General features: G+C 37.2%; 1 protein-coding gene across 1 annotated transcript in view; it reads right to left on the bottom strand.

Moving 5' to 3' along the window:
* MYO3A (myosin IIIA) overlaps positions 1 to 25,234 on the bottom strand; it is a 119,213-nt gene that overhangs the window by 71,286 nt on the left and 22,693 nt on the right. Inside the window, exons 4-9 of the mRNA XM_072033714.1 lie at positions 22,024 to 22,128; positions 20,133 to 20,232; positions 6,543 to 6,619; positions 5,122 to 5,267; positions 3,377 to 3,442; positions 2,618 to 2,773 (exon numbers count right to left, since the gene is read on the bottom strand). Of these exons, the coding sequence (XP_071889815.1) occupies positions 2,618 to 2,773; positions 3,377 to 3,442; positions 5,122 to 5,267; positions 6,543 to 6,619; positions 20,133 to 20,232; positions 22,024 to 22,128 (650 nt within the window). The remainder of the gene's footprint in view (positions 1 to 2,617; positions 2,774 to 3,376; positions 3,443 to 5,121; positions 5,268 to 6,542; positions 6,620 to 20,132; positions 20,233 to 22,023; positions 22,129 to 25,234) is intronic.

Below are 25,234 nucleotides of genomic sequence, written 5' to 3'. Positions count from 1 at the left end.
GTGAATGTTAAGGTTCAAATGAGGTTACTGTTTCTTCATGGTAGAATTTGTCTTATTTTCTGTGATCTGTTTCTCTTGCTAGGTGTTTGGAAAGGATGCAGCACAATTATCTAAAACCAGGTTCACCTTCGGTAAAACAGCCTGGTGCAATGCCCTAATAACTCAAAGAATGGTAAATGCTAGAAAATACTTCAGGAACAATGATGCTAATGGGAATAACTATAAGGTGACTTCACTTTGTCTAGAGATCACAAACCTGTCCTGAGCAGACATAGTACACAAATATTTTATCTGAGGGTCTGGCCTTCTGCAAAAAAAAAAAAAAAACAAAAAAAAACACACCCTCTGAGAATGTGATGTAACCTAACGTGATCTCTTCTCTCTGAACTGTACCAACCACACATTTAGCAAACAACAAGACAATATCACAACCACAACAAACTGCCACTGCAGGGGGCAATCAGAGCCAAATTACACTTAGGCACACTGGTCAAGAAAGGTGATTGATGAGATACTGAGTGAAAACAAGAACAGTGAACATGGGAAGACCCAGTGGCTGGACCTCAGCTGTTAATTTTCAAGCGTTTTACTCTTTTCCTTTTTAGTAAAAAAAAAAAAAAGAAAAAAAAAGTATTAATAAAGTGTAATTTGAAGAGGGGAGGAAACACATACTGAGAAAGTAACTGGATTCCTTACTTTCAACTTTAAGCCAACCCTACCGAGTTTCTTAGAACCACAGAACTATAGAATCAGCCAAATTTCTTGAGTTTATACACTGTGCCCATTTACATAACACTACACAAGCAGGAGGATTTCTCCCCTCAGTGGAAGGAAGGGTTTTTTAGTCCCTTTAACTACCTGCCTCCCAGTGACAGCCAGCAGGAGAACTCTGCCTTCAAATTAGGGACTGAGAGAGACAGATGGAGATCAGGATGCAGCATTACAAGGAAAGTTGCCAGCAACTGGTGAAAGTTCAAGAATTCCACAGTAGGGCCCTAACACAGCAGTGTATAAACAGTCCCAGAGCAGACTAATCAAGAAAAGAAAGCCAGGAGATTTTAAAACAAAGCTCTGTGACTAGTCACTACACAGCCTGTGTGTTGACTCTGAATGAGATACGCTTGACACTTCTGTACAGACTTCTGCTTACACCATTTGCTCTGTGCAGATCAAAGGTCAGAAGATATATCAAATTTGGATTAAAAGACTTTTAGAAAAGTACAACAACTGAATTAAGAGATCTTTGTACGATCTTTTACTGTTCAACAGAATAAAAAAATGCTGTTCTATCTTAACATCCTTTACAGGCCTGGGATTCTAGTTTCTTCTAAAGTGAAATGTTATACTTACGTGTACTACAAAAATGACTTAGGCATTGAAAGGATGAGTCTCACAAGTGTAATCAGGATTTAAGTTCATATTGCTTAGGGTTTTGGATTTATTTCACCACATTTAATTGTCCCAGGTTTTATAAATATACAAATATATATAAGTTTGGGGCATTGTTTGAGTACTCAGCACTATCTAACGAGCTTATTTCAGTTTCAGAATCTTTCTGGATTAAGCAAATGTCAAGTATGCACCATACAGAACATACAAATCCAGTCTGAGACTTAAATTTAAAGTCAATTGCATAGGTTTTCATAGAAATGTCAGAAAAGAGAAACTACTGCTCATTTCACATCCACTTCCACTGAGTCTGAAAAAGCCTGAACATGAAAAATTATTTAGAAATATATTTATTATTATTATCCTCAAATGACAGAGTATATCATAAAATTCTCCAGGATCAGAACTGAAGACTGTCTTATATATTGTTACTATAAATATGTGTAAAAGTAAATGTGGCAGATTTTAGTATTTTTTTTTTTCCATATAGATCATAATGTCAAAATGTCTTTTAGATTTCATGTTCCATTTTAAAAACATCTATCATCATTTACCTTGAAGCACAGCAGACATCACACCAGCAGTATATCAATACTAATCTTCTACTGCATTTCACATTTTACACACTATTTTAGTGTAGTGGATTTTTTTTTTAATTAAATGCAATATTGAGCCAAGACATTTTCAGTTGTTTGAAATAAAAGCCACCAGGTGCCAAGTGATTTATGCAGAATTGATACTACTAAACACTAGTAGAAGAAAGAAAACATCTACTCAATAAGACATAAGCATTTTATAAAATATTTTTTAATTTGCAAATCAAATCCTGGTACCACTATTAGTGGTCTCAGTCTGTAGCATCTGATTCTTGCAAGAACTTGATTACTTACTTTTAGCATACTCAGACAAAACATTAACCATGGAAATGTGAGAGAACTCAAAACATTCATCTCACCTAACCTTAGCATTCTGAAAGCTAATCTGCATCTGCTAAGACTGCTAAGAGTCACAGGAAAAAGGGGAGCACTTCTAAAGATTGTCTCGTCCCACATGTGAATCATGATGTCCTTTGCTTTGCATTGGCTCTACAGGGGGTCCCCATAATTAAACACCTTATTTTTCAGTCAGCTGAAGTTATAAGAGGTGAATTTTTCTCTGAGCACTAGCCATTTGGAAACAGTGAAAGTATAGAGGCTGTACAACTGTTCTACTTTTTAGCTATTTTTACCTTGCCTTTTCAGTGACTCCCATTTGTTGATGAACATCGATAAATTCCATGAGTTGCCTTTGTAGCACGTTTTCCTTTCCTTCAATTTGCTTAATAAAATCATGCTGCAAAAGACTAGATACCGTTGGGCGCTTCTCATAATCTTTAGTCAAGCACCTGTGCTGACAGAAAAAATGAATGATCATTCAGGGCTCACTGATAAGTTTTGAAGTGCCTGTCTGTAGTTCACTCATACCTTCATAATAAATACATCCATCTTAATCATAACAGATGTATACTGGAAACTTGAAGTTTTCACAGAATTGATATGGCTAAGAAGTTATCACTGCATTTTGAAACTAAATATTCTTCAAATTAAGAAATTGCAAGAAAAACAGAACTATTAAGTGTGTTAGCATATTATTTCATGTTTCAAACCTGGAGCCTCATTTGAAAGACAAAGTAAAACTACAGTTGCAATCTAGGAGTGCATATGTTGATTACTCCTTAGGTAAAACTCATATGCGTGTACTAAAGTGTCCAGGCTAATCTGGGACACTTAGTCTAGAGCTCATTGTTTTGCAAAAGCTTAACATGAAAAATGTTACATATCTATCTACAAAGAACACCCACCCAAAACTTTTCTCCTTTTTACAATTTAAGGAAGCAGAGTAAGAAAAATATTAGCAGCAACACATTTCCACAGAGAGTACGATGATATTTTACACCTGACATTTACACATTCCATATTCAGTTACAGTGGCCTCAGTTGTTACGCACTTGTTAATGAAGTCATTGAATTCGGATGACCACAGTTCAGGCTGCTGTAGTGTTGGAGGAGGATTCCTGCAAAGGTCAGTGTGACAATAAGTTAATAAGCTACTCAGTTGACAAAAACAATGTGTGGAGGCAGGCTGAGTAATGAGTTTTAGAAGGCCACTAAAAAAAAAGATATTGATTTCCACTGGTAAAAGGAGTATGGGCAGATGACACAATACCTTGGTGGTTCTCCTGCTTTACATAACTAAGAAGAAGAAATAGCAAGGAGATGATCTACCAAGCGTAGCTAAGAATTACTGTATTTTTTCAATTAATCAATAAACAGAAATGCAAATAAGAAACCATTAATCACTATTCACTTATAATGGCAAGTTTCTCTTTTCAAGCCTGAAACAATATACTTTCTTAAGAGAATTTTTAAAAGAAAATCTATTTTAAGTTTTCCCAGAAGGACTGATTTAATCAGATTGCTGAACAAAGTGTCAGAAGAAGGTAGCTCTTTATTAACTATTTCTGATTCATCAGAAGATAATCAGATGAAGGACTAGATACAGATATACTGTAGATAAATACTTTTTTTCTTGGCTGTTGAGTTAAAACTGTTTATTCTAGGTGTTAATGAGGTTCTGATTGTTTTAACAGTCTTCTTTGATTCAGAAAAGCCATTTCTACCGAGTGTAGTCACTTGGACCAAAGGAATCAACTACATATGAGGTGACTCGTTTTCTGTCTATTTTTGGTTAGTCATCGTAACTGCTTTCTTCAAGTGCTGCTTGATGTTAACTCTAGCACTTCCACATTTTTCTTAACTAGTTTAAAAGGTGTTCTTTTATTTGCTCCAAGAAGAAAGGGTAGGCTCACAGTATTTCTAAGGGTATAAGCTCAATTTTTTTTTTTTAAGGTCTAGCTAAAATTACCGGCCACAAAAGTTTTTTACTGCTTTTTCAGTAGAAAATAGAGGTGAGAAGAGCATTCATGTTCTGCTTCAGTGCCAAGTCAGACAAGATTTCTTAAAACTGAAGGTAATTTAAACCAATTTAGGTGACTTTGCTGAAAAGGACTTGAAACACATATATGCAACATGGTCTCAAATGTTGTGGTATTACTTCAGCTGCTAAAGTCCACTAGCTGCTGTATGATCATCCCCTATAGTCTTTGAGACTGATGTTGTTTGAAACACTGTAAGTGGTACTTTGAGTACTTTTATCTCCAGCTTCAAAGAAAGTGCAAAACAAGTTGCTAGATACACTGCCTGAGGACAGCAACACTGCAGCTGGCAGGAGCAGCACAAGCTAATGAAAGGTAGGGGACTACATTTATGTGAGTGGTGGAACACCTTGCTTCGAAGGACATGTGATAACTTTTAAGGACAGCTGTGGGGCCTGTTTTCCACACTGGCCCACTAAGTCTCTACATTCCTATCACAACACATCTGCAGAATGAGGATATGTGTGAACAGGGTATATGGGACTCAGCTGAGTCCTCTGCTTGTGCACATTGGACAACAGTCCACAGAGCAAAAACTATGGCTTTGTCTCAAACGTAGCCAAATCATCTCTGAACTTCTCAGTGGGTGCACATGGTTGAATCTGAGCCTTCAGAAAATATATCTGGACAAAGTATTTCTAAGCTTCTAGTATAAACAATGTAAAGAAATTGTACATACTTAAATACTCTAAGTTTGAAGAAAGTACCTGTTAAAGTTCATCCTAACCAGGCAAGAAATAAACACATCAAGATATTACCTTGGTATTTTGAAGAGTGCCCTCATAGGGTGCAAATCAGCAAGGGGTGGATCTCCATCTCCCAACTCTATTGCAGTAATACCCAGGGACCATGCATCACATCTGGCATCATATGAGCTATCTAGCTGCTGCTCACAGGCAATCACCTGTTAGAGGAAAAGACTTGGTCTGTCACTGTAAAGTCAAATATCTGAATTTAACAGCATGCCCACAGCTGAGGGAATCTCTTACAGGATGGAGGTAGTGGGTGAAATAATCAGAACTGCACACGTTTAGGAAGTTAAAAAACCCTGCTGCTGAAAAAGCAAGGTTAAAACTACAGAAAGTTGGTCTTTTGTGAACACCAGCCTGTTATCTGGTCAGATGTCCTCTGATCTGACAAAAGGGTGTAAATCCTCAGCTTATTTAGTTGAAGGTGGAAAATTGCACCCGTGGCTGAGGGAAGAAAAAGGAAACTCAGCAACCATAAACCTCTTATCTGTGGATTATTCTTGAAAAAGAACTAATGGAGTTATGTTGCTCTCTGTATAAAGTGAAACAAGAAGGAAGGCAGGAGCTGAATTCATTATTTCCCTTTGGGTTCTTATTCAGCCAATTCAGACAATTTAAAGACAAAACTAATTTATCAAGAATGTGGTTGCTACCAGATATTACAGCAAATATATTTCATTTCATATACATTTTGGTTCATTCACAATGCCAGCTGAATTACCTTCAGGTCTAGGCAAATGTGTATAAATAGAGTATTTATAAGAATACATGCATATAGGCAGAGTAATTTCATGTGTTATAAATGGATGTATATGTATGTGTGTGTGCATGTGTTTGTGTGCACGCAAAGAGACTTAAGTACATAGACTTATTAATAACTAATTTTTTTCCTGCCTTATCTTAAGATGTGTATTTATATTTTTCAGTTTCAGGCTGGAAAAATTGCCAAAGATGCATAATGCATCTTATTTATTCAAAATAACGTCTTTCATTTCTTGCTGTCAGCTATGAATACGTTGTGTTAAAAACTGCCCAGGTGTAGAAATTTAAAAGTATAAGTTACAACATATCACAGTACCACCCTAGGCTCCTTCCTTCCAAGGGAAGATGAGATGCCTGGCATAGTTTGAGAAGTTGGAAAGGATCAAGGGTAGTACTCTTTCCCCTTTAACATTTTAGTAAACAATTCAACTTCTCACTCCCTCACTTTAACTTTTTTTATTTTTTTTTTTAATTTTGAAATAAAGACCCTTTTAACTTAATCCTTGCAAACATTTAAGAATATAGCTTAAAAACACATTTTCACCAAAAGAAATAGCAATATCCTTTGAAAGGTGCAGTAGTCAGGAAGAAAGACAGAGAAAAAGCAGAAATGCAGAATGTGGCAGCTTGAATACCACTGACAAAATGTTTTGAAACTTGAATCTAACCTCTGGAGCCATCCAGAATGGGGTGCCCACGGAGGTGTTCCGGCGGAGACGAGTGCTGGTCAGCTGAGCAGACACACCTGGAAGAACGAAGGGAAGCTATCATCAGAGCAACTGCTATTTCCATCCAAGACAATTCTTCTGAATGGTACCATCCTCGATTTGTCTTGTCATGCTGTGACCTCCTTTGCAGGTGAATTTCAATGTGATCTTTCCAGCTCTCTGCTATAGGCCGAACGCCCAAAGGTACAGAGCACTTCAGATCAGGTTCTGCACATCCTTCGATTCCAGCAACTTCAGCAGGACTGAGATTTAGTCCCAAGTGCAAGATTCATTAGCAATCTGACTCCATATATTTTGACTAGCTAATTACCGTTTTTCTATATCCTGTTTTAGGAGAGTAGTAAAGCATTTCATGAGGTTAAAAAATCTACATCCCACTATTTCTTTTTTACTTTTAAAGCTCATTACTGACACTAGACCTTGGTTTCATTATTTATATATTTCAGGTTAAGCACTATAAATGATCCTTATCTGCATCTTTTAGCTGTTCTACCATAAAGAAGAAACAACAAAATGGTGAAACATCAAAATGCTTACAAAAACAGAAGTCTCCCCATTCTCAAAGCACCATCAAATGCCTGCAAATCAGCTTTGCAACATGAGCTGTAGTTTAAGGAATTAACTATTTCAGGCCATGAGTTGGAAAGTGAATTCTGAAATCAAAAGATTCTTTTTGGTTTTAGATTAAAAGACACACTGAAATATTAGAAATTCTAGTGAACTACAGTGAACTTCTGATCTGCCTGTCACCCATTTCCCACCTTAAATATAAGTGGCATGGAAGTAAGGGTTGGAAATACCTCTAGTGTGTGCAAAGGGATTAATACAATGTGGAGAAAATCAGCCCTTCAGTTAGCGAGGCCTGAACTCTTATGTTAATTTATGAGTCATAGCCAACTATGAAGTCCACCAAAATCATATTCTGAAGTGCCAATATCAAGGATGGGATGAAAGGTGCTGTTTTCTACTCATTTTTCCAACCTTACTTTGATTGACATTGAAGCTCATTTATTTTGCCTTCATACATAAGCTCATTTTCTTTTTCAGAAAACAAAAATCTAGTTTCACTCTGTGAGTACCATTTTGTCTTCTGAAATGTGAAGCTTCACTGGGCACCACTGGCCAGTTTTAACTCATTGCATTCTCTCGTTTCAGTATGTTTGACTTTACTTTCCTGAAAACCCTGTGGTTTTATAACGGGAGCAACTCACATCAACTGTCCAGTGGAAACACTCTCACTAAACTCTATCTGGATAAGTGTGTTTTTTTTTGTTGTTGTTTGTTTTATTTGTTTTCAATTGGAAGTCAAGAAACCATAGAGGGCTTGATCTGCTTTTTGCTCTAAAGCTAAGTGTTCAGCCCTGGTCAACAAATTATCTGCATTTGTCTACACAGAAACATACATAACAGCCCAAAATAAGGCAGCAAGATCTTGATTTCTAAGTCAGCCTGTTCCTTTGAGAGAAACAAAACTGTTGCCTTTGGGGCTGCATCCTCTGTCTGCATGCCTGCAGAAATTCCAAAACAGTGTTTGCACCAAGGAATTCAGGAAAATCTGAGGTTAAGCCCAAATTCTATCAACCCTGCTTCAAGCTCAGCTGAGCAGGGGCTTTGTTTTTGCTACATCGAAGAGTTGTCTGACGTCTGGCTTCTGGCTCACAGAGTCTCTGGCTATTCCCAGCCTCCAGCAAAACACATCATTCAGAAAGCACGGAGTAAGCACACATCACCACGGGTCTGTCACCATCATAGTGATACAAAAGGACATCATTACGTGATCCTTGCTTTTAGAGGGAAAGGAGGCTACTGTCTCTTTTTAGATGTTGTGGGAGTCTCCTATGCTAAGCTCTTTTTTTTTTTCTAGTCTTGGAACAGGAGCTGGGACTTAGATCTGCAGGCAAAGGCAGGAACTAACTGAATTTTTATTATTCCAGTGTCATAACTTCCAGTGGAGATAAGGAGCGAAATATAAAAAGAACATTAATGTGCACAATCTTCTCTGTCTATGCACATTTATTCTCTCTTTGAACTGTAAGTATTAAATAAACTGAAGGATTTTTTCCTTTCTGAACCCTCCCCCCCCCCCCATTTTTTTACTTCAGTAAAAGCTGATTGAATTTGAACTGTTCACTACTACTTTATTTAGGCTTTTTTTTTTTTTTTTTTTTTTTTTTTTTTTTTGGTGGGCTTTGTTTGTTTGTTTTTATCCTTTTGCTCTTAGCACTAAAATGGCATTTCAGATTATGGAGTGTAGGTCTTATGAAAAATGATATTTCCTTGGGCTTTTTCTCTGTATGGGGAGAAGATGATGTAATTCCACACTTAGTAACATTTCTTCCAGCATTTCAGTAACCAGTCAAGCATATAGCTGGCCAGCTTTTTTTAACTTGTACATTTTCTAACAATAACATCTTGCTCCTCCTCCATCTCCTTTACTACTGCTTTGTTGCAAAAGGAGTCAGATATTCTTCTATGGAGATTTAAAAATACATCACAAAGCAATATTTTATTACACAGAAATTGTAAATCTTATGAAAACGAATGGCTTAATAAATAAATGCATTAATAGCACCAATGCACACTACAGTATCTTTTCTAATGTCCAAAAGAAAGTAATGTGCATATGTTTGGAAAAAGTATACTTTTTACTTTACTTGCTTATTTCAGATATTAGTTTACTAATTAAAAAAAAAAAAAGAAAATTAGCAAATTTACACAATGAGTATTAGATAAGCTTTTCATTACAAAAACTGGCATATTGGAATAACACCGAAAGTAAAGCCACCTACTTATGACCTTAGCGTTCAACAAAGGAAAAATAGGGCAGAAATGATCTCCCTATTATTAGGAAAGACTTGTTTCATATTTGCACCCGATCTGAGCAGACACTGTTCCGATCTAAATTGGGAGGCTGTACAACACCGTTTTATGATTATGCTCTGTGACAGAAGTATGCACGTTGTACTGGTTGATGTTAATGGGGGAATTGAGAGCCCCAGAAAATTCTGCTAAATTGACATTTTGCACACAGCAGGGAGACTGCATTTCTTGCACTCTAGCCACTACATCTGTACATAAAAACACACAAGCCACCTCAAAGGGCCTACACACTATGTATCTCACTGCATTTGGCTACTTCTTCCACAATCCGCTTTCATTTGTGCCTTCAGTGTCCATTCCCTTAATAAAGCATTCCCTTTGTGTGACCTTTCCTCCTAAAAAAGAACTGTGAACCAAACCCTCCATCTTGCCCTTCTTGAAGACAGGAGTGACAATAGCTTTCTTCCAGTCTTCAGGAACTTTCCCTGATTTGTAAGATCTTTCAAAGATTATCAAGAGTGGCCTTGCAATGGCATTGACCAGCTCCCTCAGCATTCACGGGTCCATCCCAGCAGGTCTCATGGACTTGTGTACGTCTAATTTGTTTAAATGCTCACTAACCCGATCCTCCTCTACCACAGGTTTTTCCTTGCTCAAGACTTTCCCACTGGTGGCAGAGACCTGGAATTTCCAAAGATAAGTTTCACAAGTAAAGACTGTGGTAAAGATGACACTGAGTGCCTCAGCATTTTCCATGTCCTTTGTAACCACATCCCCTGCCTTTATATATTGCCTTAATGCAAGTGATGTTTTAATGATGAAATAGATTACGAAGACAAGGAAACTGAAAACTAGACCTTCCCAAACACTCAGGAAAACACACATTCCAGATGCAAATCTTTAACTAAAATAGGGCATGTCCAAAAGCTAACCAAACAGCCCTTTACAAATCCAGAAAGATCAAAAGCTTAGCATCCAGGAAGACCACATACATGAACTGCATAGGAGTTGAAAAATCCATGGTGTTTAACATAATACTAAGAGACATGGAGTAAATGGGGGATAAAAAACAATGAATATATAATATAAAAATATAGGTCATGTACGCAGAGAACTAAAGAAATCAAAGTCCAGTGGCTTTCCCAGTAAATTCACCACATGGATTAAAGATGAAGAAAAGGCACTTTTAAGCATATAGAGAACAAAATGAAAATCCTAAATCAGATACAGAATCATTATAGGGTACATACAGATGATAAAACAGCAATCAGTGACCTAAAAAAAAAAAAGCAGAACATTCACTACACCTGTGACAAAAGTAATCTTTTATAAATGAAAAGTTTTATACAGCTTCTTTAAGAAATATGAGGACTTTTGTATTACAGGAGACTGGGCAGGATGGTGTGGTGGCATACTTGAACATCCCTAAGCCTACAATTATGACTGCACCATTTCTCCAAGGCCCTAGATAGAGCAGGTGACCATGGGCTGCCCTCCGCATGCTCCTGACAGTTCAATTCAGCACAAGGCTAATGATTCTAATCAAATCTCATGCTTCAGGGCTTCAGCTGGTTTCCTGAAAGAGATGCACAGGAACATTTGTTTTCCTGATGCACAATTGGCCGGGTGGATTTCATCAGGAGAACTGGTCTTCTCTGGAGCCTTAGGGATTTGTGCAGCTAAACACAATCTGGTGCAGTACGCTGGTGAGAAAAGTCCTCCTTCTTAGATGTTGCCTTCCTTACATATTTGGATTCAAACTGACTGCCACTTTTGAGACCCAAAAGGGATTTTTACTCTATGAATGGAGAAGAAAAAAAACAAAACAAACAAACAAACAAAAAAAAACGCAGGAGATTTTCTCCTTATATGAATGACTTAGTTTACCTGCTAAGATTATCTGGGTTACTAGTAATACCCATGCTGATGTGACAGAATATTTAAAACACCTAAGGACAAATATATGTCAGTTCAAATTGAGTCATTGGGTTCAACTTTCAGGTAAAAATGAAAAAAGTCAGTGAGACTTTCAACGAATTCTAGAACTGCCTCACCTCAAAAAAAAAAAAAAAAAAAAAGGAACATTGCAGCATACTTTCCAGATGGCCCTTCTTCACAGAATCACAGAACTGTAGGGGTTGGAAGGGACCTCAAAAGATCATCGGGTCCAACCCCCCTGCCAAAGCAGGTTCCTCAGAGCAGGCTGCCCAGGGAGGCATCCAGACAGGCGTTGAATATCTCCAGGGAAGGAGACTCCACAACCTCCCTAGGCAGCCTGTTCCAGTGCTCCGTCACCCTCACCATGAAGAAGTTCTTTTGCATGTCAGCGCGGAAGTTCCTGCCCTCTAACTTGCAGCCATTGCCCCTTGTCCTATCCCCACAAACCACTGAGAAGAGGTTGGCTACATCCTTCTGTCCCCCACCCCTCAGATATTTATATTCACTGAGGAGATCCCCTCTCAGTCTTCTCTTCTCCAGGCTGAACAGACCCAGGTCTCTCAGCCTTTCTTCATAAAAGAAAGGCTTTCTTCATTCTTGCCATACTCAGACACAAAACAGTCTGGGCTGACTAAGAAAAGGGCTCAAGAGATGTGTATTTTGTGACCCTGGTGAAAACCAAGAAGTCTTTGCTGGCTAGAAAGGGCTATTTTTTTTTCTTCATTCTCTGACATTTGACGCCAGCATTCTATGTCAAGCTTCTTGAATGTTTAAAAGTGATATCTTTATGTGAATTAGTAGGAAAAAAAAAAAAACAAACACAAAAGACCAAGTGAACAGCTTATTCTGGGTACAGTATTTGGCCACGTGATTTCTTTTTGTTTTTACTGGACAGCACAAAGGTTTTCATTCACCCATGGACCATAAAATAAGTTTGTAAAGACTAAGCCTTTGACAAAGAATTAAACATTCAACAAAGAAAATATTCCACAGCTCAAGTCAATGCAATCCATCTTATCCCTGCTGACCCTGGTTTGAAAAATTTGGAATTACTACTTTGACTGGGTTCAAGGCACTTTGACAATCTGCTCATGAAGAAAGCTTTCTTCAAAGTTTTTTTTTTTTTTTTTAAACTTTTGAGACATCATAGAAGATGCCTAGTAAATGCTTTTTAAAAGTAACATGTGAGTGTCATGCTATATGGTATGCAGAAATGACAACACAATTATAGCTCGTTTTTGATCTGAACCACTGAAGCAGACAGCTCTATTATAGATGCATGCTAGAATGACTAAGGCAAATACAAGTCTTGCTGTGACTCATTGCTTAAAGTAAGCTAAAGGCAGAAAGATTTTTATTTTTGAATACATTCAAATGAAATTATTTTAATTAATTGTTTCATTTTTTGCAGAATGATTCATACAGCATTTATAGCTAATGCAGGGCAAGAAGAAGGAAACACAATAGGGTATTCTGACTACTCTAGGACAAGCAATATACAGAAGTTTGGAAAACTACTCAAGGTCATGCTGCGTACCTCTTCAATGTCAGTAGGACATGCAAAGCTGGAAATCATTATAATATGTTAAAAAGGACAGAGATTAAAGCAACCTTTCCCAAAATGCCTCAGTACTCCAGCTTGGATCACTCATAATTGACTTTTCAACCTATCCCAATGGTATGAGAGCACACAAGGTGGCTCTCAACTTGCAATCCATGCAGCCTAACCTGCACTGCAAGCATTTGCAGTACAGTGCTGTAAACCTTCTGTCCCTCTGCAATGCCTTGTGTCACACAAGGCTTGCTAGACTGATCTGTGATCAGTCACCAAACTACATCTACCAAGCATATTCACGGCAGGGAGAGGTACTGGGCTCTGAGTGACACAGCACTGTGTCACAGCAAGGGAACATGAGAGCTGGTGAGGTGTCACGATGAAAGACTCAGTGCTGTGGTTCCCTCTCCAACCTCTGACTCATGATTTTGGATGCTTTCTCCACAGGACCAACAGAAACCTCCTCCATGCATCAGTAAACCAGAAGTGAGTAATTAAGCAGATCTATCAAACTGAAGTCTTACCATGGGCTTATTAATTACTTTGAGATTGGCCCTAATATTTTGGACATGCTGATTTTATTATTCTTGGTTTTTCATTATAGCAGATGCTGGCTCATCTACACTTCAAAATCATTTAACCTGTTTAATATAGTCAGTGAATTTTAGAGATTTTGGCTAGATTTCTACATCAGAATAGGCATGAATATCATGCAACAAAACATAAAAAAAACACCCATGCAACCTGACTTATAGTGACCAGCTGTTACTGATCACTAATCATAGTAAAGAAGTACCAATATTTCATAATTTTCAAGAAAAGCAGTAGCATACCACTACGGAATCATAGCAGAGAATGCTGACAGAATTACTACAAATTCTTTTGGGATGGGAAATAACCAAGAAATTTAATTTATGAACTAAACTGAATTATGAAATGAACCAAATACCTTCATTTAGTATTACCTAAATGAAATTATATATGCATTTTAAAGCAGAAATTAATTCAGTAAAAATACACTACCAAAAAGACCATGTCCTACATTTGGCTTGTTTCACAGAATTGTAATTTTGAATAGTAAGAAGGCCATCCAGAAATGTAAACTTCAGATTTTGTTGGCTCTTAACTTTGGATGACTTCAAATGGCTTTAAAAGAAGAATGATCATTCTCTCCATAGCAAAATAACAACCCTATTACATTCCAAACAAAGCTGACCTCCATTTATCTGCAGTTTCCAAACTACATGGAAGAAATAGTTCACACAAAAGCTGACCTCTGTTTATCTGAGCTTTCATACTACACAAAAGAAATAGTTCAAGTATTAATCAAAGTAATGCCACTTTCCAATATGTCTAAAAGTAATGCAGTATTCTCTTTCCTAATCTACTTTTTCCCCAATGAGTCATACTCCAGTTAAACCTGCTGTTAGGCTAATCTGTTAGGCTACTATACATCCATGCTAAAATCGTGTCAGCTACATGCACAGTAGGATATCCGAAACTGCATTTGTAATGCCAAGACAATATTCACGCATAACTTTTAAGTGCAAAACTTCTTCTGAAGAAAAAGCAGAAAAATACAAACTAAGCATGTCTGAAATACAAAAAAAAAAAAAATCTTCATCATAAATATACTTTATTAATGTTGCAATACATGTGTTAATTATGCAAATTGTGATCTCTTTATCCACAGTACTAAAGAAACCCTTGAAGTCATTATTCTATTAACGGCGTGCAGAACAGTTTGTAATTTTCCACCATCTGCCAGCAGCAGTGAGAATGCATTACCTTCTTTCCATGTCTTCCACTGGAACCTGCTTTACCCATAGCAAACTTGGAAACTTCCTATGTATGGCTCAGCCACAGACTTCAACAGAGACTTTTAGATATAATTAGTGAAATTGAAAATGGATATTACGAGTCCTTTCTGAGATTCCCTTTCTCCCAGTGACAATACCAGGTGAACTGGGGGAGTCATGGGATCTCTTGTAGTTAGAAACAGGCTTAAATTCCAGAGAACAAGGTTTAACCTCTGTCTTTTTTTTTCCCCTCAACTTTCTCAGCTCTTTTTTCAACGACCTTTCATGGTAGTAACATGGGGTAACTTCAATTATGCGTGGTATGAATTTTCATCTGATGCATGGGCAAGCGTGATCTTCAGCAAGGAACAGTGGTACTGAAAATCTAAGTGGTAGAGTACAATTTATATGTTCTTTTCTGGCCATTTCCAAGGCAACAGCTGCTCATCCTGAGATACTTCTAGTCTGTGACAGCAGGCTTCAGCAGTCCCAGAGAAGTATAAGCTACTTCTGCTCTTGTTCAAGACTCTCATCCTGCAAAGTCAACCCTCAAAAACACAGCTGAAGAGGAATTTTCCATCAGTATTACACTCTCCTCTTTTTAGCTAAAAAAATCACTTGCCCCATGACTTAGATGTTTCAAAACTTTTGGGATAGGAACGGTTCTTTCCACACACGTGATTCTCCACACATCTTCAACCTGTCTAGCTTGCTGACCTCTAGGATCATCTTCTTTCAAAAACATATAAGCATGAAAGTCTCTGACTTACAAGTTCCCAGACTCACTGGAAGGGCAGGGGATTTAAGAAATACATCAAATCTTTGGAAATGAAACTGGTCTTTGTCAGAACAAAATTAAACACCAATAATAATACAGCTAAGTTTATTTTCTCTCAATTTTGGAACAGCACATTTTTTGACATTTCAGAATTTCCAAAGGAATGGGAATTCTGTCTTAGACTAACTGTATTTAATACATGAAAAACCCTGATTGATTTCAAGAAATTTCAAGCATCCTGATTTCAAGAAATGAAGTTGAATTGAGAGGGACTATTCAAAGAAGCAAGTATTTGTCAGCATAAGCAGATGTTATACACCCAGCTCTCTATGAAATTGGTCACACATTGTAAGATGCAGATGAATATATGAATTTTTATTACAGATGAGGTATGCTATGCATGCAAGTAACTTCAGGCAAGTGACTTTTTAAACTGATGAAACAAGGTCAGACACTGAAAGATATTTAGGCAGAACAAACTGCAGATAGAGTGGTCACAAGACTTTCAGAAGTTATCTAGCATTTAATTCATTTGGATTTATGTCATAGAAGTTTCTAAAAATTTTATTAAGTGCTTATCTGCATCTTTAGTGGGTAATTTTTTTTTATTTTTTTTTGAAAACTGCCTCTTTAACAATAAAGAATCAACTGCAAGCAACCAGAAATCTGAGAAACATATAGAAAGGACTTCTATAAAGTGAGAACAAAAACATTCCCTTCATGGAAAACTAATGAGCATCTGTGAATGTAATTAAGAATATTTATAAAAAGGGGATTTGCTTCACACCTTGTCTGTCTCCAACTCTTTTTATTTAATACTATATAGCTGTCATCCTTTAAAGTGCTGCAGGACATTTATTTTTATCTTAATGTTTATTTTTCTAAGAAGTCTCTATCCTATACTGAAAACATAGCAGTTACACTTGAAAAAAAGTTCAGCTATTTATTATTTGTTTTGACACAGCAGAGGGAAACTTGGAGCATAATTGTTGAGATTCTCAGGTGTAACATCCTTCCCTAAAGGTTTTCCTCCAGAACAGCTAAGCAGCTAATTCCCACATATATTCAGGTAGTTAAATTGCCTTCAGTCAACCTTCTTTTCTCACAGAGGAAAATACAAATTTTGTAATGTATCTAGAAGTTTAATGAATTCAGGGACTGAAACTGTAGTGTTGATCCCCTTGGGTACTTCTCATTATCTGTAGTCAAAGAGAATGATTTTGTTTATTTCTGCTGATCTAAGTTATCACACTGGATGGAAGTGAGGAGAGAGGACGCTTCCCCGGTAACAGTATTCCAAACGTCTAGCTTGGACAATTTAAATTAAAACACCTATCTGCTAACTCCTTGATTAGCAATTTATCTCCAGAAGCATTGGTATGTAGATACTATAAACTCACTTACTGTGTTCTGATCATTAATTCCTCTATTGGGATTAAGGTGTTTATGAGACGTGAGAATAATACTGGGATGAGTTCTATACAGATTAAGCAATATTGCAGCAGACCTTTGAGCGAAAGCAAAAATTTCACTCTTCAAAACAATCTGGGTGAGGCAATGCCATGGTATTCTTTCAAAGTCTTTCTCATCTCATCAACTATCAATATGCCTATGAAAGGCTAACGGTTAAGACTGTTTTAAGTTTGTTGTTAAGATTTTGGGAGAGCTTTTGCATAGACTTTCTGTATTACATCAGGCAACTCAGTCTCTCTTAGGGTTTTGGATCCTCAATCTGTAGCTGGAAATTATAGTAATCTAACTCCTTGTATAGCATTGTGAAGGTCATCTATTGCAGACTGTGCAGTGTTCAGAAACCATGGTCACAGCATACATAAATGCCTAGGACGCAACAACCATAAGGCAATGCGTATGAATTGTGTCACAAAATAAAGCTTCGAAAAAGTCAGTGCTGCTGCACAAGAAAGGACTCGCAGTGGTGATACATTTCATAACTAAAGTTCAGTGAGTAGAAAAAGAACAAAGAAAAGGTAAGTCATTCTCAAAGTTGACTTGTTCATTGGAGGTTAACTGTTTGTTTGTTTTTCACTTGTGACTCTTAGAAGCTCCTAATAGTACTTCAGAGTAAAAAGGTGACACAACAATGCAAGTTCAATATGACCACTCAACACATACAGATGAAGAACATGCGTTTTTTAAATTGTGCTCCACAAAGCTTCACAGGTCAATTTTTCAGATATGGGTTTTATGCACCTGTTTAAATACAAACCAGCATAAACAGTATCAAGGGAGGAGAGCAAAGGGTTCTTCAGGATCATCTAATCATCAACCAGCATGTAGGAGAACAGCGCAACCAGAATTATCTTGGGAAGGACTCACTTCCGCTGTCAAGTCTTTCCTCGTTAAAGGAGCCCTTAATACACTGTCTTCATGTCCCTCTACACAATGGAAAAGCTGCAGGCTTAGAAAGGACTGTGTGATTATTTGTGTTGTTGTTTCGTGTTTTTTTTTTTTTGTCTGTTTGGCCCTATGAAATAATTGGTTTAACCTAAAACAAAAATGTTGTTTCCACTAAGTATCTACTGGGAGACGTAGAAAGAGATTGTGTCCATGCATCTATATCATTATGTAGCCTGTATCATTATAAGCCACAGGTTTATTTAGTGTTAAAAAAAAAAAAAAAAAAAGTGGCAATGAGTTTCAGTCCCTGATCTAATAAACGCTTACATGCAACAGTCTGTAGCTGTGTCAACGTGAGAGATTTTAATCAAATCACATTCCTGGCTAAAAAATACTCTTGAAATCTGATTAATGTGGTTTTAAATCCTCTTAAGTAGAGGACACAAATCTCCCAAATCCCAGCTGAATACCTTAAACATCAGCCTGAAGGGTGAATGGTCTTCCCTGATGGTTTTGCAAAGACTGCATAAGTTTTTCCCGTTTGAAAATACTCATTATTGGCTTGAGATTGGCTGTAGGGGAAAAAAAAAAAAAAAAAAAAAAAACCACGAAAAAAAACCACAAAACTAGATAAAGTTTCTACTTATTCCTAAGGTAGGGTGCAGTTCCTTTAGAAGGAACTTATTTTGCTTCCTTTAGAAGGACTACTGGCCCTTATTCAACCCACGTAAATGTGTGTGCACATATGCATGTTTATTACACATTCTCCTCTATGCTTTAGCATCGCAATTCTTTTCCCACAAGATTTTAAAATTATTTTTTAATTATGGCCTTAGCAGTAGATTTCAGTAACTGACAAACAAAGAATTGAGGTCCTCACCCCTAAAGCTTGTACATTTTGACATTTGCATAAGTGATTTAATTTTCAAAAGTATTGATCCTCCACAGCTCTAATTGCCTTCAGCACCTTAAAAAATAGCATTTGTGACACATTAAAAACCTGTGGGCAAAAACATTGATTTTACCTCACATTAAACTTCCAGACAATCAGAAAATACTAGTAACTGTATGGCAAATAATTTATGAGATCTTGAGGCTTCGCAACTGAAAATTTTATCTGAGTAACAACAATGAACATAAATACCTACATTTTCAGAATTAGTAACCCTAATAGTTGTGGAGATTTTGTGTGTGAAGTAGGAGGTTTGTACAAATACAATCTACTGGCAGGAAGACACTAGATTAATGGGAGTTAAAATCCCATGATTAATTTAAACAATTGTTATGTATTAATTAAATAAATCTCATTAACAAGATAGGAGGGTAATGGAAAATGAAGATTTTCCATCTTCTGAATGGAATCATGATATTTACAGTGGGCTGCTGTACTGTGAAGTAGTGACCTATAAATTAAATTAAATCATTAGAAGACAGTACACTACCACAGAATAACAGTTCATAATAAGAAGCACTGAAAAATTTCATAATCCCCTTAAATAAAACAACAGTCAACCTTTTAAAGCAAACCACTGTGTTATGTCTGAGAAATAGCTGGTAGCATCATTTACCTGTGTCACCGCTTCTTGCCTTCTGGTGGTGAAACCAGATGACAGCATTCAAGAATCATTTAAGATCTAACAGACTTGGGCAGAGACTTATATAATGTTTTAGGTTCAGACTTGCAAACACTAATCCATTACTCTTCACAGGATTTGGAAAGTGGGAATTACCTACTAATATATGTCCTTTTGCTGCATTCAGGTGGCATCCCTTGTTTCATTTCAAATCAAACAAATTAAGTATACATGACTGAGGTGGAACTGTCCCATTCTTCACAATTTCTGTTAAGTTCTAAGTCCTCTCAGTTAAAAATAAGGCTTTTGGCTATCAGTTTCTAACCTCACTGAATCAGCACATGGTCCTCGAGGATCTAAACACCAACCTTATTTTGAGCCCTGTTAACTTGTTTTGTCACTTTACTTACTATGCCTGCCCTGAAGCACTTGGCACTTACTAACAATGTATTATAACTTACTCTTTACCCATGTTTTTTAAATGGCATTAGTAAAATGGCTGGAAAAGCCCAAGTTCTAAAAACAGTCTGCAAATAATTTATTTCTATCCAGTCAAAATTGACTTGCTATCCAAGTGATTTTTAAAAAAAGAATTCAAAGTCTTAATAAAAGCTAATATAACTCATCTTTCCTGATTTGTCTCCTCTATTTTGTTTTCCATGCTTCAAAAGTACAGCATTGGTCGTATACATAAATAATGTAACATACCAAAATCCACGAGCTTGACTCCTCCTTCAGTGGTCAAAAGGATATTATTTCCTTTAATATCACGGTGGATAGTTTTATTTTCATGCAAATGCTGAAGTCCCTGGAAGGTGAGATGTAAACATGATATTTTTACTAACAGCTCTGACCTCTATATTACATTTGCAGAAACAAAAAGTAGCAGATAATTATGAGAAAAAAATATATAATCCAAATATATATGTATAATATAAATAATTTATGTATATAAAATATATATAATCCAAAACCACAGAGATGTCATTCTTACAGGAAAAACTCTTGGCATATCATGAGTAATAGATATTTTTAATAGCTTAGCTTTCTGTCAAATAGAAATTTTAAGATAATAGCAGAAAAAAAGCACTATGAAGGTATTCTATTTATTACACCTTTAGAGTATAAACTTAAAGAAAACTGCTAAAGCCTATCAGCAATTCCAATGCAGGAAGTCAAATTCTGATTAAAAGACAATGAGAAAGAAAGACACTTGATCAGCTGATTTTTTTTTTTTTTTCTTGTGGAGGCATTTGAATTCACTAGAACCAATGATCATTTTGCTATTAAAAAAATACCTTGGAGCCAGACATAAATTGAACAGCATTCTGGGTATATTTCTGCAATTTCTCAAAAAAAAAAAAAGCAATTTTCATGCAGAACTATAGTTATTTAGAAAATAAATCAGTCAGAAATCAATTTCCATTCCCTTAAAAATGAAACAAACTGATGAATTTACCTTAACTTACCTTGCCTGAATTACATAGAACCATAGAATAGCTTGGACTGGAAGAGACCTTAAAGATCACCCAGTCCCAACCCCTCTGCCATGGGCAGGGACACCTCTCACCAAACCAGGTTGCCCAAAGCTCCATCCAGCCTGGCCTTGAGCACCTCCAGGGATGGGGCATCCACAGCTTCTCTGGGCAGCCTGGGCCAGTGCCTTACCACTCTTTGAGTGAAGAATCTTCTCCTAACTTCCAACCTAAATCTGCTTTTTTTTTTTTAAATTAAGTTTAAAACCATTATTTCTTGTCCTATCACTACACTCTGGGACACAGAGTCCTTTCACAGGTTTCCTGTAGACCCCCTTGAGTACTGGAAGGCTGCCATAAGGTCTTCCTGGAATCTTCTTCAGGCTGAACAGTCCCAGCTCCTTCAGCCTGTCTTCATAGGAGAGGTGCTTCAGCTCTCTGATCATCTTTGTGGCCAGGTTTAATTCTCGCAGGGCTTTAGCTTTGCTAAGCCTAGCTGCTTGGATGATTTTTCTGTATCCCTCCCAGGTGATCTGTTCACCCATGCAGGACTCCTGGTGTTTTTGCCGAACTTCTTCTTTATTGGGATGCATTGTTCCTGAGCTTGAATGAGAGGTGATCTTTTAATATTAACCAGCATTATTGGGCCCCTCTTCCCTCCAGGGCTTTGTCACATTGTACTCTACCAAGCAGATCCCTTAAGAGGCCAAAGTCTGCTCTCCCAAAATCCAGGGTAGCGAGCTTGCTGTGCTCCCTCCTCACTGCTCTCAGGATCCCAAACTGCACCATTTCATGGTCACTGCTGAGGAGATCACCTCTCCTCACTGTCTCCTCTCTCACTTGGGAAAGAAAGTTACCATCAATGCATTCCAGGAACTTCCTGGATTGCCTATGTCCTGCTGTGCTGTCCCCACAACAGATATTGGGGTTGAAATCCCCCATGATAACCAGGGATTGTGAATGTGATCCTGCTTCTATCTGTCAATAGATGGCATTACACTTTACCTTGATTTCACTAAACACTGCTATAGAGGCTGTGTTAATGGGGACATGACCTTCATTCAAAGCAAAAAAAAAAACATTTACTGAATATTGACTGTCTTTTCACTGAGAGCTTATCTTACCATCAGAGCTTCACGTAAAATGTAAGCAATTATAAGTTCATTCATCCTTTCACCTCTCTTCAGAAACCCTTTCACAAGATCAGTCACAGATCCACCGTTGCACAGCTGCAAAATAAAATTGGAATATAAAAAGGAATTAAGAAATGTTGGAGCAACCACTTGGCTTTATTTTACAGTAGTTTTTATATTTGTGCTTGAATGAACTCCTTATTAAACTGGCAAACCACAAATTTGTTCTTGCATCTACCATTAATGCAAACAACCAAAACAGCAACTTATGCCAACTCCTTTCACCACTTTCTGCATTTAATTCTTCTTGCCCAAATGCAAATACAGCAGTCTATTTTTTTTTTGTTTTCCTATATAAGCAATTGCCTTTCACTGAAATGGAAGTAGCTTATAAAGCAATAAATTTGCTGTGAAAGCATGTTCTGTGGGGCACGCTAATTGCTTCTTATATTCATCATGTGCAACTCACCAGCAATGCGGATTATTACAGCATCAATTCTCAAGTACAAAAGCTACATACAATGTAACATGGATTTCAGGCATCAGAAGGCAGGTGGCAAAGAAACTCCCCCAACAGGAAAATTTTCCAAAGGAAAAGTTACCTTCTTTGCCAAGCAGTATGTAATTCGTCGTGCAGAAGGACATTATACACAAGGGATGGGCTTCATGGATGGCGATGAAAGCACAGTGGAAAGAGAAGTCTCGTTTATCACCAAAACCAGGGGGGTCATGGATGTAAGATAACTTATAGCCCTTCTGGAATCAGCCCTCTCAGCTCCTCGTTCAGATGCAGACAGCCACAACCTATACTTTCTCCTGCCTCAGTTGCAGACAGACTCCAGCAAGGCCTGTCCCTTTGCTTCTGCATACACAAGAAGCACAGGTTTGACCTCGTGCTCTGAAGATTACCAGCAATTTAGCTTAGAACTGCAACATTTCATATGTTTATTCTTTTACCACTTAACATTTTCAGCAGGAAGAAGCAACAATTTAAGTCTGTAGCAGTTCTGTACCTGCAAAGATGAAATCAGTACTTGAAGCCTTAAACTATCCCTAATGATACCTACTCTGCAGTGCCTAAAAAAAAATCATTGATTAGAGAGCCACTGCCTCTTTAAAGGAGTAGCTGCTTCTAATAAAACAATGAAAAAATCTTTAAGTTTTACACTGTAACATCTAGCAGCTTTTTATACCAAAATAAATACCCACATAAGATATTTTACCAAAGTAGCACAAAATTGCAAATCCTTCTGACTGCAAATAGGGTAGCTTATTCATGATGGCATAATTTATCAATAAAATCTTTCAAAGGTAGAACTCCAGACATTGGACACTTTTATATTTGATTTTTTTTTTTTTTCTGTTCTTATATACCTCTACTTTTTTTTTTTTTTTTTTTTTCCTTTTCTTTACTGTGCAGCAACTACAGAAAAGACTTGCACCTTACAGCAAAAACACTTTACATCCCTTTGTACCCAAACAAAACAACAATTTTCTGACTATTGTAGGAACCCTGGGTTGCATTGAACTTGCACTGCGTGAATGCCTACACAAATATCATTCAATAAATAAGTGCTGTGGTAAGATATTTCCCCCTGTCAGGTCAGTGAAGGCTCTGGTCTGATAAATGCTGAGATGTACGGCAGAGGTCTTGGTACTTGCTTAGTCTCACCCTCTAACTTCAGTGGGACAATATGTATGCTTAGAGAAGGGAAAAACTCATGTGCGTAAATGATGAGATTAAGTGCTTTGTGGGATCAGGGTCAGATTCCCAAGCAGGATTGAATTTACTGTCTTTAGGCATACTGGTCTGCCTTCTCCATTGCCTTTTTCTACTTACATTTTCTGCAATGCCATTCACCTTCCAGAATCTCAGCTGTTTTAGCTTTGCCACATCACCGACATATTTAATCATACCTAATGGATGATGACAAGTCCAGTTCAATTAATGCACTCGCATTGCAGGGCACTATCTGAGAACTGGCAAAACAGCTGTGAAATAAATCACATAAATATAATATTCTGTAAAATACTTTTCTTATCTAATCTAACATTAAAATTTTGCTTTTTATAGATGGGTCTTCTATTTTGGTTACAGATCTGGATATCTGTTAGGCTTTCTGTGCGAGGTAAATAGAACTAACACAGAAGTGATATATTCTTTCTATAGATGGGAGAAGGAACAATACTCCAGAAATCACCTTCTTCAATATGTAGGTAGTAAAGCCAACACTGAATTTAATTGCCTGGGAAAACAGTGTTTATTTTCGCTTTAACATGTTGCTTTAACTAATTTTTCTACCAATCTTGTAAAATATAAGCACCTGTTATACCTATCTGTATTATTAGATAGAAATTATATAAAATACCAGGTGAAGTAAGGTACTAAAAACAGTAATTTCACATCAAACCAAAACTGAAAGTAGGTACGTAAAAGCTCAGCTGAGCAGGTCTTGAGCAGAATAACAAAAGTCACCCATATCACCGGGGGTGATCACATCTACAGTGAATCCCAAGCAGAGCAGCAGTTAGGTAGAGGTCAGCTGAGGATCTCATAGATAGAGGCTCTTGCATGTACAGGGCAATTTTTCTTTTGCTCCTTCTGTCTCTAAAAGATGTACTTCTACTTATAGCAGATGATTCGTATTTTTTCTGAGCACCGCCACAGGAGGATGAGGCAAAATAAAGCTAGGTAATAGAATGGAAGCAGCTAACTGAAGGAAAAGGGATTATGAGAATACAAACCACAATTAGAAAAGCAGATTATGGCAGACACTGTATCTGTGTGCTCTGAGATGCGTGGGGTGGGGAGGGGAGGAATGATGACGACAAAGATGACACAGGTTAGCATTAACCTTGTTCTATTTTTCTGCAGGCCACACAAATCCTTGTGGGTAAACCATTGCCTCTGGTCTCATTTCTTATTCCTACTTATTTATTTTTGCAGTTGAAGCTGCCACATGTCCCTATAACTGAAGTTCAAACAGTGACTCTTTTTCCTAAGACCATAAAATTACATATGTTTTCAATACAAGCTTATCATAAAAGTAGCAAAAGTGTCTCTCATTATAAGCCAGGTACTGCTCTTCCCCCTCAAAACTACAGGCTACAGAAAACTACAATACTACTGCCTGGTGCACTTCTGGACCATGCTTGCAGAAGCTCCTATTTTGTTGTTGCTATGTTTTGATTTTTTTTTTTC

Source organism: Anas platyrhynchos, chromosome 2 (assembly GCF_047663525.1).
Source record: "Anas platyrhynchos isolate ZD024472 breed Pekin duck chromosome 2, IASCAAS_PekinDuck_T2T, whole genome shotgun sequence".
NCBI lineage: Eukaryota > Metazoa > Chordata > Aves > Anseriformes > Anatidae > Anas > Anas platyrhynchos.
This window is presented reverse-complemented; position numbering and strand designations above follow the sequence as displayed.